At 43.5% G+C, this 17,457-nt stretch overlaps 9 protein-coding genes across 9 annotated transcripts; 5 read left to right on the forward strand and 4 right to left on the reverse strand.

The window, feature by feature from the left end:
• Positions 1-411: 411 nt before the first annotated feature.
• On the forward strand, positions 412-2,248 carry BYT42DRAFT_632772 (Metallo-dependent phosphatase-like protein; the record flags this gene model as incomplete). The annotated part of the gene is made up of 8 exons (XM_051572467.1): positions 412-578; positions 654-724; positions 825-949; positions 1,010-1,139; positions 1,221-1,277; positions 1,351-1,432; positions 1,522-1,792; positions 1,853-2,248. 8 exons carry the CDS (start codon positions 412-414, stop codon positions 1,880-1,882), a joined length of 933 nt encoding a protein of 310 aa, XP_051425107.1. The 3' UTR covers positions 1,883-2,248.
• A 44-nt stretch (positions 2,249-2,292) lies between these two features.
• On the reverse strand, positions 2,293-3,390 carry BYT42DRAFT_612126 (uncharacterized protein; the record flags this gene model as incomplete). Its single annotated transcript, XM_051571586.1, has 1 exon — positions 2,293-3,390. One exon carries the CDS (start codon positions 3,388-3,390, stop codon positions 2,293-2,295), a length of 1,098 nt encoding a protein of 365 aa, XP_051425108.1.
• Positions 3,391-5,384: 1,994 nt separating this feature from the next.
• On the forward strand, positions 5,385-6,931 carry BYT42DRAFT_562502 (cyclin-like protein). The gene is made up of 2 exons (XM_051567474.1): positions 5,385-5,764; positions 5,878-6,931. Exons 1-2 carry the CDS (start codon positions 5,522-5,524, stop codon positions 6,655-6,657), a joined length of 1,023 nt encoding a protein of 340 aa, XP_051425109.1. The 5' UTR covers positions 5,385-5,521; the 3' UTR covers positions 6,658-6,931.
• BYT42DRAFT_562504 (aldose 1-epimerase) lies at positions 6,855-8,367 on the forward strand. The gene is made up of 3 exons (XM_051567475.1): positions 6,855-7,191; positions 7,262-7,715; positions 7,853-8,367. Exons 1-3 carry the CDS (start codon positions 6,953-6,955, stop codon positions 8,264-8,266), a joined length of 1,107 nt encoding a protein of 368 aa, XP_051425110.1. The 5' UTR covers positions 6,855-6,952; the 3' UTR covers positions 8,267-8,367.
• A 40-nt stretch (positions 8,368-8,407) lies between these two features.
• Positions 8,408-10,291, reverse strand: BYT42DRAFT_260539 (uncharacterized protein). The gene is made up of 4 exons (XM_051562748.1): positions 9,607-10,291; positions 9,417-9,528; positions 9,217-9,345; positions 8,408-9,141 (listed from the first exon to the last, which is right to left on the reverse strand). Exons 1-4 carry the CDS (start codon positions 9,941-9,943, stop codon positions 8,520-8,522), a joined length of 1,200 nt encoding a protein of 399 aa, XP_051425111.1. The 5' UTR covers positions 9,944-10,291; the 3' UTR covers positions 8,408-8,519.
• Positions 9,816-10,590, reverse strand: BYT42DRAFT_260658 (WD40-repeat-containing domain protein). The gene is made up of 2 exons (XM_051562749.1): positions 10,586-10,590; positions 9,816-10,529 (listed from the first exon to the last, which is right to left on the reverse strand). Exon 2 carries the CDS (start codon positions 10,428-10,430, stop codon positions 9,987-9,989), a length of 444 nt encoding a protein of 147 aa, XP_051425112.1. The 5' UTR covers positions 10,431-10,529; positions 10,586-10,590; the 3' UTR covers positions 9,816-9,986.
• A 1,294-nt stretch (positions 10,591-11,884) lies between these two features.
• Positions 11,885-12,856, forward strand: BYT42DRAFT_260702 (uncharacterized protein). Its single transcript, XM_051562750.1, has 2 exons — positions 11,885-12,608; positions 12,685-12,856. Exons 1-2 carry the CDS (start codon positions 12,027-12,029, stop codon positions 12,730-12,732), a joined length of 630 nt encoding a protein of 209 aa, XP_051425113.1. The 5' UTR covers positions 11,885-12,026; the 3' UTR covers positions 12,733-12,856.
• Positions 12,857-12,884: 28 nt separating this feature from the next.
• Positions 12,885-13,827, reverse strand: BYT42DRAFT_562516 (uncharacterized protein). Its single transcript, XM_051567476.1, has 2 exons — positions 13,641-13,827; positions 12,885-13,567 (listed from the first exon to the last, which is right to left on the reverse strand). Exons 1-2 carry the CDS (start codon positions 13,764-13,766, stop codon positions 12,980-12,982), a joined length of 714 nt encoding a protein of 237 aa, XP_051425114.1. The 5' UTR covers positions 13,767-13,827; the 3' UTR covers positions 12,885-12,979.
• Positions 13,828-15,799: 1,972 nt separating this feature from the next.
• BYT42DRAFT_562521 (uncharacterized protein) lies at positions 15,800-16,696 on the forward strand. Its single transcript, XM_051567477.1, has 3 exons — positions 15,800-16,010; positions 16,086-16,147; positions 16,219-16,696. The coding sequence occupies exons 1-3, from the start codon at positions 15,986-15,988 to the stop codon at positions 16,492-16,494; spliced, it is 363 nt and encodes a 120-aa protein (XP_051425115.1). The 5' UTR covers positions 15,800-15,985; the 3' UTR covers positions 16,495-16,696.
• Positions 16,697-17,457: the final 761 nt, after the last annotated feature.

A 17,457-nucleotide genomic window follows, 5' to 3' on the forward strand; every position in this document is an offset into this window, starting at 1 on the left:
CTGTTGAGATGTATGTTAATGGACTATCTAGATGTATTTTCTTTGGTTCGCTTCGTATGATCATGCTACTACAGTTTGAGTTGTCCTTGATCCGGTGAACCAACGTCAATTATGTTAAAAAGAAGCATGGAACCTTTTTTTGTAGTTATTGTGTGAGCTACAGAGTATACTGTATTGGTTTGTCATCAACGAGAAGAAAAAAAAAAGGAAGAACGGTAGGTTTATGGAGAAAGTTGACCCTGGATTTATGGCAAGGGATATTTTCTCTTTAGTGTGGACTTTTTGCTTCTGCGCTTCTTATTCCTTTTGCCTCTTTTTTTTTTTCCTGGCGCCTTTTCGTCATCTCATTTTGGTTTCTTTTTTTTTTTTTTTTTTTTTTCCTTTCTTCGTTCCTTGAGTGATACTCGCAGGATGGTTGGCCTCGATCTCGATGAATGCATTGAGCGATTATACAAAAAGCAGGTGTTGGCGGAATGCCTAATAAAGGAGATATGCGAGAGAACCAAGGAACTGTTGATGAAGGAAAGCAACGTCGTGCACATTCAAGCGCCTGTTACCGTCGTAGGTGACATTCATGGGTAATTCCCAAAGAAAACACGCGATGCTGTTGTTGTGAAAATCATTCGAGTCATTCTGATAATAGTACTTAACAGGCAGTTTTACGATCTTATTGAAATATTTCGAATTGGAGGTTACTGCCCGGATACCAACTACCTTTTCCTCGGTATATCGTTGATCCAATATTTGCTGCAAAACCCCACGATCCCTTTTTTCTTTTTTTTCTATTCTTCTCATCCTTGACTTGTGTCGTCCGCGTGTTATAGGCGATTATGTTGATCGTGGCTATTACAGCGTCGAAACGATCTCACTGCTCACCTGTCTCAAGCTGAGATACCCCGATCGTGTCCAATTGGTACGCGGCAACCACGAATCACGAGCTGTTACTCAAGTACGTTCATACACGATGTATGAGATGTGTATTGATCCTTACCTAAACACGATTGTCTAGACCTACGGGTTTTATACCGAATGCATGAGGAAATATGGATCGCAGCAGGTGTGGCATTATTTTACCACCATGTTTGATTTCTTGACACTGTCAGTGGTCATCGATAACAGCATATTTTGTGTTCACGGAGGTATATATAAAAGAAAGAGGCAATCGGAGCGTTTCAGTGAGTGATGTGGACATTTATTGATCGTCGATTTCCGCGTTGCAGGATTATCACCTACCATTCATGTTTTGGATCAAATACGAGTCATTGATCGTTTTCGAGGTAAACGTGGACTATCATCACCCCAGGGATCCCACGGATGACTAAAAAAGAATGTATGCTATGTCATTCAAAGAAATACCACACGAAGGTGCCATGGCGGATCTTGTGTGGTCGGATCCTGATCCTGACAAAGAAGAGTTTGCTATTTCTGCCAGGTAAAAACAAGGGGAACCTCCAATGGCTTGTTGTAGTGATAGACAAACTTAAAAAGGTAACTGACATCTGCTTTTGATGGTGACGATAGAGGTGCGGGTTACACTTTTGGCAGTTTAGTGGTGGATAAATTTTTGTGGATGAACGACATGTCACATATTCTACGCGCCCATCAATTATGCAATGCAGGTTATCAAGTATTGTTTGATGACAAGTTATCCACCGTGTGGTCGGCACCCAACTATTGTTATCGATGCGGAAATTTGGCCTCGATTCTCGAAGTGGATGTGAACGGACGACGCTTCTTTAATGTCTTTGATGCCGCTCCTGAAAACGATCGGAATCAGCAATCACCGCTCAAGGTACTTTTTTTTTATCTCCCGATCTGTTTTCTACTACCTGCTAACTCTTTGGTACCATAGGACAACACTGTTGTCGAATATTTCCTGTAAATATCTTCGACTGACTATCCCATCGCTTTTATACTCTTTTGTGAAGGTTACGCTCATGGCTTGTTTTTTCATTATACTTGTTACATTTCTCATTTCATGCTCCTCCCATTTCTGCGTCTTTCTGTCTTCTTTCCAACAGTTTCTTTTATTTCTATTTTTCAACTGTATAACTGCCTTTTTTTTCCCTATGTACAGCACATCAGTTCTACTTTGCCACACCGTGAATCCGAAAGAAAAAGCATCATCCTCCTCCATCCTGATTGATGATTTTTTTTCTCTCTCCACATGGGGTTTTCTCTTATTTTTTATTTATTTACAATAACTGCGAGAGGTGATGCTACGTATGATGGATAAATACAAGTGTCACAAGCAAATAAACTTAAATACAGACAAATCCTCATTTTTTACGGTTAATCCTTTTTCACGACTAGCTTGCTAGAATCTTGTACGCGATGCTCTCTGTAAGCAGCATAGAACGATATAGCAGCTCCGGGTCCCAGCAACACACTGCCGACGGCCACGACAAGACATGATTTGATGCCATCTTCAAGCAAGACCCACAGAAGCAAGGATAAAGTAAGGATGGCAAGGTCGCCGAATACCATGGCCGATGTCAAGAATTGACCCTGGACCTCGACTGACTGTCCAACAAAGACATTGTCTGGACCCGACAATAACATCTTGACCGCATCCCACGGCAGAACACCTCGATACAGTTGAGAATGCATGTAAGCAATATAGTAGACAATCAGATTAAGACCACCGATCAGCAGATAGGTCCGCTCGACGAAATCTTTCCCTTCAACGACCTTGAGTTTTTCCTTCATCACCGGATCTGCCACGGTATCGACGGGAGAAGGATACCGAGCAAGGAGCCTGTCAAGAGCACCATACAATGTCCACATCAAAAGAGGTGCTACTTGGACAAGAGCCATTGAATTTTGCTCTGCTGGCGAACCGGTACGGAATACGAGAGTCGTGAGCAGGGCCGGAATAGCATAGGTGATAAGCATCGAGACGACAATGGCTATGGTGCGTGAAGGAGAAATTGTCCACTGGCGGACGTCGGCATTGAACTTGGCGAACAAAAAGTAGCAAGGCATCCAAATGAAGGCCGTGACAGCAGCCACACCAAAGACGTTCATCAATAGACCAAACACGGGCAACCAGGCTAAAACGGTGCGAGAAGCACCTCGACGGGATCCTTCAATGGCCATGATGACCAAGACTGTCGCGACCACTCCCCAGTACACGCGCGTCAAGTTGAGTCCAACTACATCGCGCAAAGCATGCTGGTACGTATTAACCGAGACACACAGACACTGGTCAAGCAATGTCCAGCCTGTGTAGGATGCACGAAATTGACCAAACGCTTTATCGGTGACCCCATGTTGACATTGATTCCACAGCTGGTCTTTCCATACTTGCAACGCGCTTGAATGGTACCTTTGGAAAACACGCGCTAGTGGAATACAGCTAACCAAGACAGCAATTAACCTTTTGTTCATTTCGCATTCAATGTAGTAAACAGAAAGCGGTTGTTGGAAAAAAAGAGGGTGGTTGGTGTCAGACCGTTCTTTCATGGAAAAAGTCACATCCGTTGCATTTCAGCAGAGGTGGCTTATGATTTTCATGCATTATGCGCTGAGCTTGAACTACTCGAACAAACCGACCTTTTGCCCACCTTTTTTTAGGTTAATGATTTCATGCCCGAAACTGAGAGTAACCAAGGTAAAATATAGAATTTCTTTTTATTTAGCACAACGACGTGTTGCCGAGAATTAATGGTACGGGCAATGGTCGAGGAGTTCCACAGTGATGGGTACACCGATGATATTTTCAGACTCTCACAACACATTCCGGGGGGCAAGCTTGTCCCAGGCTTTACTCTTCAGAGTTCTCGAAGAACCGGAATCGTGAGCTATGGATGCTGAATTGCCAACCACCTATATTATCCACGGCTCGGTTTTGCCAAGCTTATCGACTACGTTTGGCACTTCGTGGATTCTGCTTGAGTATTCGTCCGTCCATTGTGCGGAGCAGTTCCCGTCCATAAGTCTTGTACGTTTCCTTTGGTTCGTCGATTTTTTGCTGAGTCTCCTTCAGACGAACGATCTCACCCTTAAATATTGGCGAGTTCCTCAAGCTCAAACCTCAGCTGAAGGTGATCGTCTTGGTAGCCGAACAGTTACGGTACGTCATAAATAATACGGGGAGAAGCATGTCGAGTGCTATCGCCCAGCGTAAACATGGCTCTAGACGGGGCGCCTATCCCATAACCGAGGGAATCGGCCAGTTCCTTGGGCATACACGTTTGTGCAGCACCGGTGCCTGTGAGGGCACATATACGCTTGTTATCGATGTAAAAGTCAGTATCATGTGGAAGGACGAACTAGTCGTGATTTGAGCTGTTAGCGAGCACCAGATATACTTGACGATTATATCAGATTTGATGTGAGCTGGTTCTGACAAGTGATAAGAACAGAAAATTGAAAGAAAGCATCTAATAAGCAAGGGATCCTTCTTTTATGTGTCGGAAAAGAAAAAATAGCAAAGGTTATTTGTTTTTGTGTACCAATTTTGGGTGAGAAAAATTAAAAAGTCGTAAAAGTCTAGTGGTGTCGAAAAGGAGGTGGAAGGAATCTCGTGGATTATGTGACCGAACGGAAGGTTATATGTTTCCATCGCAATATCTACCCAATAGGGCGCTGCTGTATTAATCAACCTCGAGGGCTTGTCAATGAAGGTTGGCAGTATGTATGTATGCCTGCAGAGTTCGACCCCTGACGACGTTGCACAAAGGGAGCTTCAATGATCAGCAAAGCACGGATACACAAGTTCTCCATTAACCAATTCTCCAGTTTAATTATCAGCAAAACCAAACATTAAGAAATACAAGTCAATAGCTCTGGTCATTTCGGTTGGGTCGTGACTTGCGACCCATAAAAAACTCGCAATGGACAAGGAAAATATTTCAATATTTGTCGCGAGTTCCGGGCTTGATGTTTATTCGATGGCCAATTCTCAGTGGAGGAAACGACTGCCTAAGATATAGTAGCAGCAACTAATAAATTGGTAGATTGGCAGTATTCCATATAATAACCACTAAGCAAAAGGAGACCGAAGAGAAAAAGACAAGTACAAACACATTTAGAGCACAATGAAAATGCAAATGGTTATCAAATATGGAAGATCCACCAGTGAAGTAATCATCAAAATTGTTTCCTGAACGGGAGCCTATCAGATGAGCCCAATGATGCTATTTTTCTTCAGCACGCTCTTCTAGCCCAATCTTAGAATAAGCTTGTCGCCTGAATGTGTGCGTCTTCAGATTGACAGTATTTGATCCGTTGTGGTAACTATGAATCAATGTTTGATAACCAAGGTTGCCTTGACAGAGACACCCTAGTGTCGGGCGCAGTAAGCAGTCATAAAGGGAGCGGAAAACCCAGCTGCACCAATGAAAATGAGAGATTGGAAATGGATGGAAAAAAAAAAGTCGCCCTCTCCCTTTTATTCATCCATTGGCTCCCACCCAATTCGTAGTCACAGCGATACTTCGCTGTTTAAATGAAAGTGGGTTAGGTGAGTCCTCAGCGCTTTTTCCTCGTTGATTACACAAATCCTCACTTCGACATCATGGCTTCATCGACTATACCGTTTCCTTTACGTGAACCTCAACCAAAGGAAAATACCTCTCAGCCATTTCAGCCCAATCTTAATGTGAAATTGATCTGTCCCGATTGTCGTGTGACCCCACCCCATATTGTCGAAGAATTCGCATCAGGTGATCTGGTGTGTGGCGATTGCGGTCTTGTGCTCGGAGATCGCATCATTGACACACGATCAGAATGGCGAACATTCGCAAACGATGAAGGCGATGTATGTAGTCATTGATTTGCTCTGTATGAGGCAAAACAATGTGACAGCTCACCTCTCACCTTCACTTTTAATCTGTTCAATTTTCTTTTGTTTTGTTTTTTTCTTTTTTATAGGATCCGTCTCGTGTGGGTGCTGCGGCGAATCCTTTGTTGGATGGTAATCAACTGGATACGGTGATTTCGAGACGAGATGGTGGAACGGGCGCTGCAAAGGATCTGAACAAGGTCCATGGACGAGCGACGGCCGTCAAGGGTGAACGAAATCTTGTTCAGGCTTACAAAGAAATCAGTGCCATGTGCGACAGCATCTCACTATCAAAGATTGTGAGCGATACGGCCAAACAACTGTATAAACGTGTGGAAGACGAAAAATTACTACGAGGAAAATCCAGCGATGCTATCATTGCTGCGTGTATTTTTATTGCGTGCCGTCAAGAAAAGGTGGGACGTACTTTCCGAGAAATCTGCGCTTTGACCCGAGTCCCGAAAAAGGAGATTGGTCGATGTTACAAATCACTGCAATCCAAACTACAGACCAATACCACCATCATGAATTCTGAGGATTTGATGTCCCGTTTCTGTTCCAACCTACAACTACCAAACTATGTGCAAAAGACGGGGATTGATCTTGTGCGGCGGGCAAAGGAATTGGGTACATTGGCAGGTAAGTCGCCCATCTCCGTTGCCGCAGCATGCATCTATCTCGTCTCCTATCTTTATCGGCATCCCAAATCAACACGAGACATTGCGCATGTGGCTGGTGTATCCGAAGTAACCATCAAGACTGCTTACAAGTCGCTGTATGCCGAACGGGATAATCTGCTGAATATCGAATCACTTCGCAGTAAACCCAATGGGGAAACAGTTAGCTTCGATGATTTGGCGCTGCCTTAGAAAATATTTCTATCTCTCTCTCTCTTCACCGCTTCTTAAACCCAAAAACTTAAGCACACTAAAGGAGAAGAAAGAAAAAGAAAAAAAAAAGGTCCAAAAAGAGGAAAAAGCAATAAAAAAACGAAGGAAGAAAAAAAGCTCCGCGTTGCGTTTTACGCTTGTACTTAGTGTATTTGATCTTTTTTTTTTAATTCCCAAATAAAGACCGTTTTCATTTTTTTTTTTTTCCTCCGGTTGATACGTCTCGTCTTTTTTCTTTCTTAGCATCTTTTTTATTACCTGCCCAGTTTTTAATATGCCTGTTAAAAAACTTGTTCTTTCCCCAGAAGCCGGTATTGAGCAATACACTCTCATCAACGACAACAAAACGCTGTGCGTCATCCTTCTTAACTATGGTGGTATCATATCGCATATTCTGACGCCAGACGCGGATGGTCAGATTCGCGACGTGGTGCTTGGTTACGACAATTATGAAAACTACAAAGATCCACAAAACCCGTATTTTGGCGCGCTCATCGGTCGCTACGCTAATCGGTAACTCACGTTTGGCAAGACAAATTTGCGTACCAATGCATACTAAAACAAGCGCTTTTTATTGCTTTAGCATCGGCGGGGCTCAATTTACAGTGGATGGACAGGAGTATCATCTGGAGGCCAATAATGGACCGAACGCGTTGCATGGTGGTAAAGAAGGATTTGATAAAAAGATATGGGATGTGGAAGTGTTATCGGAATCGCCTGCATCGGTCCAACTGACCCTCGTTTCACCTGACGGAGATCAAAATTATCCTGGCACATTACGCACCCAAGTGACTTACACCGTTACGAACGAGCAACACCTGGAAATCGAGTATCAGTGCACCACCGACCACGATACGGTAGTGAACTTGACCAACCATTCTTACTTTAATTTGGCTGGCGTTGAACTGAATCCAAATATCCTTGATACGCATGTCACCATGACCGAGGCAGTTCAGGGCGTCCTAGAAGTCGACTCCACTAGCATTCCCACGGGTCGCAAACTCTCCTGGGCAGACGCACCCTATATGGATTTCACGGTAACGTATTCCAGGCAGCTTTATTTGCTTATGGAACAAAATGAACCGCTTTTTTTTGGCTCTATTTCGGTTTTTCCGTTGTTTTCCTACTTTGTGCCGAATGTACTGACTGACTGTCCTATTTTCGGGTTGTGTAGGGTTCAAACGCAGACACTGTTATCGGGGCCAGGATCGATCAATTACCGGATACAAAGGGATATGACCACCCGTATGTCATTCATGAAGACTATCAGATCGATACATCCAAGATGCCGCTTCGCAAAGCGGTGACAGCCTACGCACCGGAAACAGGGATTATGCTCGAGTTCTTTACAACCGAACCGACGTTCCAGTTCTACACAGGCAACTTTATTCCTGATGGGTTCGAAGGCAAGAAATCTCAAGGGGGAGCAAAATATGGTCAATACGGTGGCTTCTGTTTGGAAAGTGGCCGCAATCCTGATGCCCCTAATAAGCCCGACTGGAGAAGTTCCGTGCTGTTACAAAAGGGCGACATTTATGCCGGAAAAACCGTGTTCACATTCAAAGTCCATGGCTCTCAAAATTTGTAGGCAGCCTATTTCAATAAATATTTCAAATCATCACAGTGAATGGTCATGCGAAAGGGTTCTGGTCTTTTTTTTTCAGCTATCAATCTGTAGCTAATACACTCAACCTAAAACAATTTTTTCCTCATTTCAAAAGCTTATTGATTGGCGGCACCCAAAACGCTTGCGTGAGTTTTCATGCGCTACTTTACTTGACGAGGAGGGAATCACGTAATGTACTATCATAGGGGAGAGGCCTAGGCTATTCCTTTTTTATTTAGAGCAGGGCATTGCGTCGAGTGGAAGCATTGCGTTGTAGTTCTGGCATGAGCGGTTCTTCGCGACCTTGTGTATCGTTTGGTTCTTGTTGATCCTTAGGTTGTCTACGTGAGAAGACGCGGGCCAATGGAATCTTTTTCAGCAGATCTTGGGCCTGGTGATGCAAGCTATGCACACTGTGAGTCGAAGGCGAACGGGTGGTGGAAGTGGCGCTGGACAAAGTACGAGTCAATTGAGCGGTTAATAACATTTCTTGTTCCATTTCTTGTTCCAATTCATGGCGTTGGTCTTCCGATACGGGTTCGTTATCGACTGTGATTTGGATATTGTGCCGTCTTGCGCTGGTGTCGGTTTCTTCTTCCCTTGGCATAGTGATTCCCATATCCGATGGGAAGTGATATCGAGTCTCGTACCCAGGAGGAATACGTGCACTCCAGTAGTCGAGGTCTTGCTTGAATTGCGAAACAGCTAAATCCGCCAGATCTTCGTTGGTCCACAAACGCCGCGATTTGCGTCGGTTCTTTTTGTCCGGCAATGAATTGATTTGCCAGTCATCAGGAGAGATGGCCGGCCGAATTTTTATACAATCTTGGAAATGATCGATCATCTTTTCCATGTGTCTGAAACCAAGCATAAGAATGAGAAGATGCTTTTTTTTTCTTCGTTTAAACCCCTTTTTTGCGATAGCAACTTACTCTGGATCGTCAATATCTTCCTTGGGAATGGCTTTTAGTTGCTCGAGATCCTCTTTGGCATCCTCAAGGCGACGACAATAGATATAATTTTCTAATTGGAAAGCTATGGGGTCTTCGGCTCGGTTGTACCTAGATACAAAGTAAAGATCAGTGATTTGTTATCTGTGGCGATCACAAATAATTTCTTATTATTAACATACTTGTGATAACATTGGAGGTTATCCTGAATATCCAATCGAACTGTTTGGGCGGCCAGCTGGCCATGACTAGTACAGCAGTAATACAAGGACGGATACAGTTTCGACATGCGAACTGTTCCAATACAATCCAATTTGCAAAAAGACTTGATGCTTAGTAATATAAAAAAAACCAAAAGAGTCGGACGCTTACTATCGACCACGATGCCTTTGCTTTTATCAACATCTTCATTGACAAAGACTGGGCCGGATTCTGTACGACCCCATTCGCCAATACCGTTGGCTCCTACCAGCAAGGGGGTCTCTGGGGCTTCCTGATTCCTGAACGGGGTAGGTAGTGTGCCAACCGCATTTTCATATACCCAGATATCCTTGAAGCGGCGCGCTGGATCCTCCACAGGCCGTGTATCTTGCTTCGAATACCTTGCTGTGCGATGCCACGAATCCCACACCGGCAAACAATCTGCCTTTAACATCCACATGCGCATGGTGCCATCCGACGAAGCGGTGCCCATGTTCTCGGGTCGCATATTGGACCAAGCCAACTACAGCCATGTCCGTAAGTCAATACGCTCAGGCCAAGTGTGTCAGCTGGTCACTACTTACTTTATTGATAACGCCATCATGACCATCGATTTTGGCTACGGGAGCGTGATGCATGAATCGAATATCCCAGATATTGACAAAGCAATCCTCTCCTGTGGATGCGAGCCAGAATGGAATAAAAGTACTGAATTGGGCATCGCGAACTGGTCGCCAATGCGCATTTTCGGTATACCAAACGACGTCGCCGGAGCGGCAATCCATGATGGATAACGACCGATCGTTGCCTCCTGTCACGATCAGGGTTTGGGGTGCATGAGGGGACCAACGAGCGCAGTTGATTAAAGGCTGACCTTGCGCTTGCCACCGACGGACCGGTTCCGTTTCTTTAAGCACGTCCCATATGTACAGTTGGTTGGTCACGGTCGATAAGAATTGAGTGGATAAATCGGCCGATGGAGGCTCAAACATCATGCTGACAGGTTGCCATGACTTTTGCACCAATTCAACCGAATAGTTGGCATGAAACTGTACCGATTTAACATGCGAATTCACGCAGTCAGTGATGGGCAGCTATCCAGCCTCAATTGTTACTCTTAGTTCACCCACGATGCAGTCATTGTACTTGCCTGCAAATCATAGTTTTGTTTAAAATTGGCCACCACTGTGAAATGAAGCGGTTTGTCACCATCGGGCGTGTCCAAATAACGAACACTGTACAAACGAACCCTGCCTTGGTTCAATCCAACCAATAAATGGCCTCCTTGCCAATCGAGCGAATGGATCGGAGCGCCCAATTGTTCGGTTTGCAAAAGCTACTCAAAAAAAAAAAAAAAAAAAGACCAGTGGCCGTGTCAGCTTCTTTTTCACTCAAGGAATCATGATGAAGCAGCAAACTTACATCGAAACGAGGATACACCTTGGTAGATGCATCCGGGTGGCCGGCTAGATCTTTGACAAAGTACAGATTCCCCGAAGGGCTACCGGAACCCATTACAATAAGGTCGAGATCCTAAATGGTCGCGTTTGAATTATTCTCGGTCGATGTATAGAAAAAAAAACAATCGATTGCTTACACCGGATACAGCCATGGAGGTAAGATATTTCTCGTCTTCATTAACGTTAAAGCAATTGGTGCGCAATCCTTTGGTAGCTCTGAAAGTGATCTTTGCGGTGAGCGCCTTGGCCAACATTGATACATTCACACCAAGCGACCTACTCTTCCCTGCCTTCCGATAGAATAGGCAATCCTAACGATTTATTAACAGCGCATAATCTCGGCATCCGCCGATTGGGTTGCGACGACGTGATTTTACGGTCGAACTCTTCTCTGGAGATGCGAACCATGGTGAAGAATAAAAAACTCAATAAGATACGAAAAAAGCAAAGGAAAGAAATGTGTTCGGCGGATAAACCGTTTATTGAACAAATGCTTCCATAGTTGACAGCGCGACCAGGAACATTTGTTATATTATATATTTACTATAGATACTTGGTTTTGTGTTATGAAATGCTGGGATATGTGGACTTTCTCGATAGACACGACGTTCATCGAGTTGCTTTGTGTTTTCTATTGCATTTACTTTTGGTTTCGTGGTTATATTTCCGTTTCCTCAAAGAGGGTGCCTAAAAATCTCCGGCCTAATTCTGGTTTATATTGAACATCGATTGATACACTTGATACTTCTTTCAGCTGTTGTCTGATTGTTTTACAAGTCATTTCTGGACTTGCCGACTCTATTTCAAAACCCGAAATGACTTCAAGCCAGGCGCGGGTCATCGACATAGGGCAAAGTCAATCCATATTTTGACGAGTCCAAGTTTTCATCCTCAATATGAACATCAACTCTGATGGCAATACAATACGATGCGTGTAAGTGGTATTTGTACGCATCGAGAACTATCGAAGCTTTGAGAAAGGATGTCAATTTTGCGTGGTCTTTTCTCCAGTGGGTGGTGGGGGCCCAGTCACGTTTCAAGCAGAAATTTCCCAATAGGTCAAAACGAAAAAAAAAAAGCAAAAAAAAAGCGCTTAGTCTTTAGTGATTCCCTCCCAAGTTCAGTTCCTTCATGTATAAACGCGCAAGAAAAGAATTAGCAAAGCAAGCTATACAGACAGATATCTTTGATGCTTTTGCTGAAACCAGTGAAGAAATGTTAGCCGGCATTTCCTCTGGATCCGACAGCGATGAATCCGATCTGGAGTTGGAATTCAAGGAACGGAAACGAGTGCTCAAGAAACGGAAAAGAACAACCTCAACCGAATCCGAAGAGGATTCCGAGGACGAGGAATCCGAGGATGAAATTCGCAAAATTTTGAAGAAAAACAAGGTCTCCACAGATTCAGAATCGTCAGATGCCTCCTCTGCGTCAGAGGAAGAACAAGAGGAAGAGGAAGACGATGATGATAATAGCCAGGATTCGTCAAACGAGGAGGAGGAGGAGGAGGAGGAAGAAGAAGAAGAAGCGACATCCAGCAGTGATAAAGGCGAGGAAGAGGCTGAGAAACAGAGTGAAGAAGCCGATGAGGACGAAGAAAAAGACCCCTTTGACGAGATGGAAGACAGACCCAAAGGAGGGTTTGTGTGTAACATCTGCCCACACAAAGTATTAAAGGTCAAGGGGCAAGTGCGGGCCCATTTGCAGAGCAAGGTTCGTTCACGCGTCGTATACTAAATAATCTTGATTTCATTGATATACTGATTTTTTCTTTTTTGGTTCCGCCCAGGCTCACAAACGACGAGAAAGATACCTGCAGAAACATGGCCAAATCTGATGATCATAAGCCACAATGTTTTTTTTTACCGCATCTCATCATTTTTCACACCCTCTCATTTCATCTTTGTGTATTTCATTTTCATAATCTAGAACTTTTGTATCATGTTCAACTTTTTTTGGGCAAAAACATGTGATACATTTTTATGCAGAATGAGTCTTCAAACGATCTTGTGTGCATTTTTATTGCAATATTTTTTTTTATCCTCGAGAGCCAGGAGGTATGTGAATGGGGTGATGATTCTTTTTTAGAGTTGAAAGCGGTCTTTGTACAATTGAAAGGTGGGGGAAGTGGATGGTTTGGAAGGATGGGTATGATTGGCTTGGTATAGATTGACCGACGCCAAAGACATAACAGAATGACACGATGTCGGGGAGTCGCTTGAAGGCTCAGAAGACGATGTCGCTTCGAGAAAGGGAACCGTAATAGGCGAGAGAATCACACCTCGTCGACGGGATAAAGATTTGTTGAGACGTCGCGGTCGAGAAACAGACGATTGTCCAGCAACAGTCATAGGGGAAACGGCGGGCGTGTTGACAGAGGAAGCGGAAGAACGTGACAAATAAGAAGGGAGCAAAGGAGATCGTCGTTTGGGTGTCTCAGTCAATTTGGAAAGACGAAACTGGATAGCATCCATCCATGCTTCCAACTCAAACAATGATTGACATTCGATCGTCCATGGTTTTACTGCTTTATCCGCATCGGGGGTCACTGGGGTGGTCCCGAGTTCCGGATGAGGTTCCAGTCGGAAGGTAAATGGATGATTCGGCGAAGGATTGATCACCACTTTTCCAACGTGGCGCAAGTTAAGAGTATTGGAAGGTGTGACAGCATGCTGTGAAGAATTTTGCATGGATATTTTAGCTGATTTGTTGATATTCATATAAGCGTTCCTTATGGTCCCTTACCTCGCTTTTATAATATCGTAACTCGGTATCCAGCAAGACAAAGAACCGTTGCTGCCATCTGGACCGGCCAAATGACTGTGTTAATTTGGAGAGCCAAGCGGCTCTGGGCGTAATAGAAAGATTCATTCCAAGGCGCCAATAAATGTACAGAGAACAATGGTTGTATAAACAAGAAAAAAAAAGAAAGCCTAAAATGACAGAATAGCATGATGGCCTTTATATAAGGCAATCATTTACAAAAATTCTGGAACATGGATCACAAATTACTCTTCATTTCCACCGATCACCGCCATCATTTGGATTTTTTTTTATCCTTCTGGAATCATCCAACCAACGAATAACAATACACGCATTTATGAATAAATGCTCATTCGAGTTGTAGGATGACTTTGATCACAATGCATGAGTATATCATTCTTCCATCTTTTGAGTGTTTCTCCAGCGCGCATTGACCTTGTTGGCATGGTGAATAGGTGCCAAGTGACGAGACAAGGAGACTGACCTGACAGATGCATGCAGTATGGCCTGGACTCTTGTGAGAGTTTAATTTGCGGCGTGGTCCAGAAAAATTAGCCGCAAATTGGCATGTTTTGCGCAACGTGCCCCTTCCCCTACGTTTCACCATTTTCCTTTTCCGTTCTTGGCAAACGTTGAAGCAAGCCTACCCATTTTATCTCTTACATCCCTCCTCCCCGGACCAGCCGAACTTTATGAAATCGAATCGTAACTCCAGGCCTCTCTTCAAACATCGGCGGAGCGCCATTTTTAGGCCAATGAGCAGTTTGGGAGATGAACAAAATGTTCTATCGAACCATTGACCGATCTATCGTGTGTCACCGATTCTTTCATTTTGTTACAGACTTTTTACAGTCTATTCGACGTAGCGCCTTCTACCGTTATTCCAGACCTTTTCGTTCGGGTATTGCGACCTTCATAAAAATTGGATGACATTGTTAGGTGGGCTCGATCGGCTCAACTACGCTAAGAGGGGCATGAAGCCAAATTTTATCGCTTGGTCTTTTCGTGTCGTCCATCCACAAAAGCTCATAAACTGGAGACAATGCTTAAGTTCACAACAAAATTGAGCTGGACAACTGCATAACTATGTTTTGTCTTGTGATGTCAAATTAAATTGCTGACGCGTTTCTTGGCACTTGTCTCCATGATATTGTCATGAAAGAGCGCTTTTTTCTATCGGCCAGTCTAGAGCATCGACAAATAACTCGCGTTGTCCACGATGTGCCAGCTTAGCTTGCGGCTTTTTATCTAAAAACTCACTTATTTATCGATCAATCCAGTATGTTAATGCAGCTTTCAAGCGTGCTTAGATATTCAAATCAAAAAAATAAAATTTGTGGTAGGTATGCTCTCAAAAAATGCCTCGGACAGTTACAGGTGGTTTATAAGCGGTGTTGATCACCCAATGCAAAAGACTGGATACTTACCGCCAACTTGAATTGCGTTGTAAAAAATCCTTCAAGATGGACGCTATCTGCCAACTACAGTTCTAATCACCGTGGTACACGAATTCATAACTTATACCGGCGTCGCCTCACTGATGCTATTTTCATTATATATCCGACACAGATGATCACATTTGTCTGTTAAAAAAGAAGGTTTTGCTATGCCAGCCAGGGCCACTGTTTTTCACACGACTCTCCTACTTCCCAAAGCAATAAGAACCATTCGCTAGGCGGAGACACAATTTCGTGTCAATAGTGGGCGCTTCTTATTTGTTGATCGCTGTTCGGCGTAAGAAAAAAAAATAATTAGACCAATGTGCGCCAGCTTTTTTTAGAGGGAGAGGGATAGGAAAGAGAGAGACAGAGAATTAGAAATCTTTGAATCGCACTTTACGGCCTCTTATGCCGGGGTCATGGATCAGCCAAGTAATAAATATACGATAGCCTTTTCTGTTGTTCTATTTGTAACCACCATCACGACAAACACAAGGGGATATCCCAGCATGGTAATGTGAACTAGTCCAAAAGGTCATATGATGCTGCATGAGCAGACTCGAGATGGATGGGGGAACGCGCTCTTCGCACCCAAAAAAAAAAAAAAAAAATCAGTGACATCACACGCTGTGACTTGTTTTTTAATTAACTCCGGAATTTTTTTTTTTTTTTTGGCTTTTCAGAATTTCGAAACAAGGCACTGCCAATGATTGGGCCTTGAACAAAATAGGGGTGTGTTAATCAGTCGGTGACTGTGGGTATTTGTCCAATAGCTTTCACGTAAAAAAAATTCACATATAAAAAGCCTGGTTCAATCAAAAGCAGTGGTCTCTCTATCTCTTTTCAATCGTAGTTGTCTCTTCTACTTTTTTTATTGCTTTTTACATCATGGCATTCCAATTCGGTCATCAACGTAAGTTAAAACCATTGTCAAAAGGTCTCATGGATCACGCATGAAAAATCTAAATAATTCGCTTCTTTGTGACAGAACCATTGAATTTCACCAACGGCAACTGCAAAAGAAAATTGGAAGATAATGATGAAGAAGAGGTAAATCAATTTTTCTTTTCGCTTTCAATGCGACAAGATACAATCAGATCTAATCTAACCTGTCGGTGTAGTTTATATTGAAGCGATTCAACGATATTAGTGCTCGATTGACATCCGTAGCGCAAACCACACCGGATTCTAATTTACCATCAATCACTTACGCTTCCCCAGATTATCGTCCCCCTCCACGCACAGATGCATTGTGGCTTCAACCAGTGCCTACGGCTACACCGGCCATGGAAGAAGATTCGACGGATGAAGACGATACTCAATCGCTCATGACTCCCTCGTATCAAAACGAAGCGTTCATCGATCGTTCATGGACCGCCACCGCCATGGATCAGTAAAACAATTCTTGTCCGTTCTCTCTCACTCACTCGAAACTCTTTAACCATCCCGTCATTTTTCCGCCCCTCTTCTTCATCGGCTCTTTGCTGCTATTTTTATTACGGTTCTGCCAGCCCATTTTCCTTTATCATCCGCATCCTTGTAAATAAATGAGAAAAAGAAAAATGAATACTATTTATTTTCAACCAGAAGTCGTTCATGCCTGCTATTTATCACTACCAACCCTTTGTCATCAAAAACAATTGAGACCGAATACCAATATACAATTTGGACTGCAGATACGCTGTATGATAATTCAGTTCCGCCAAGCTCCATCGGCAACGTACAAAAATTAAAGATACTCAACAATAGACAATGTCTCATCAGGTTCATTGATCATGCACTGCTTTCTGATTCATGTTCGTTCAGACAATGAGAAAGCCGTGGCACAATGTTATTGCAATGATCTCAACCAGTCGTGGCAAGGTGACGGACTTTGGGAGCAGAATTAGTCCTCAGTTTATTTAGTGACTTGTCTCTTACTCAAAAGGAACAGACATTAGAGTCGTGCCCGACATTTGCTATGTTTCCAATAGAGTGGCGAAGTTGGCAGTACAAAAACAATTTTCTCATTGGATCAATGCAATATCTCAGAGATCGTTAAAAAAATACCAACACCGACAAAAGGCATCATCGTGCTTCCTAATAGGTTGAATGCTGCGATTTACACGCCGACATTGAAAAGTAGATGATGAAGAATAGGAAGCGGCTGAGGCAGATAGAGAAAAATTTGATTGGATGAATTTTTTCTCAGCCTGATCAGCTTATGCTTAAGTAGCGGGTGGATTTATTGGGACTGTTACTGTTGACGATTGGCGCACGAATTAGAAGGAACTGATGTGAACGGTCAAGTTTAAGGCTTTCCACCCAGATGACGGACCTTGCTTTTGCATTTCCATTCCGGGAAATCCCATTAAAGGCAT

Source organism: Radiomyces spectabilis (genome assembly GCF_025331425.1).
Source record: "Radiomyces spectabilis strain NRRL 2753 chromosome Unknown BYT42scaffold_4, whole genome shotgun sequence".
NCBI classification, from domain to species: Eukaryota; Fungi; Mucoromycota; class Mucoromycetes; order Mucorales; family Radiomycetaceae; genus Radiomyces; species Radiomyces spectabilis.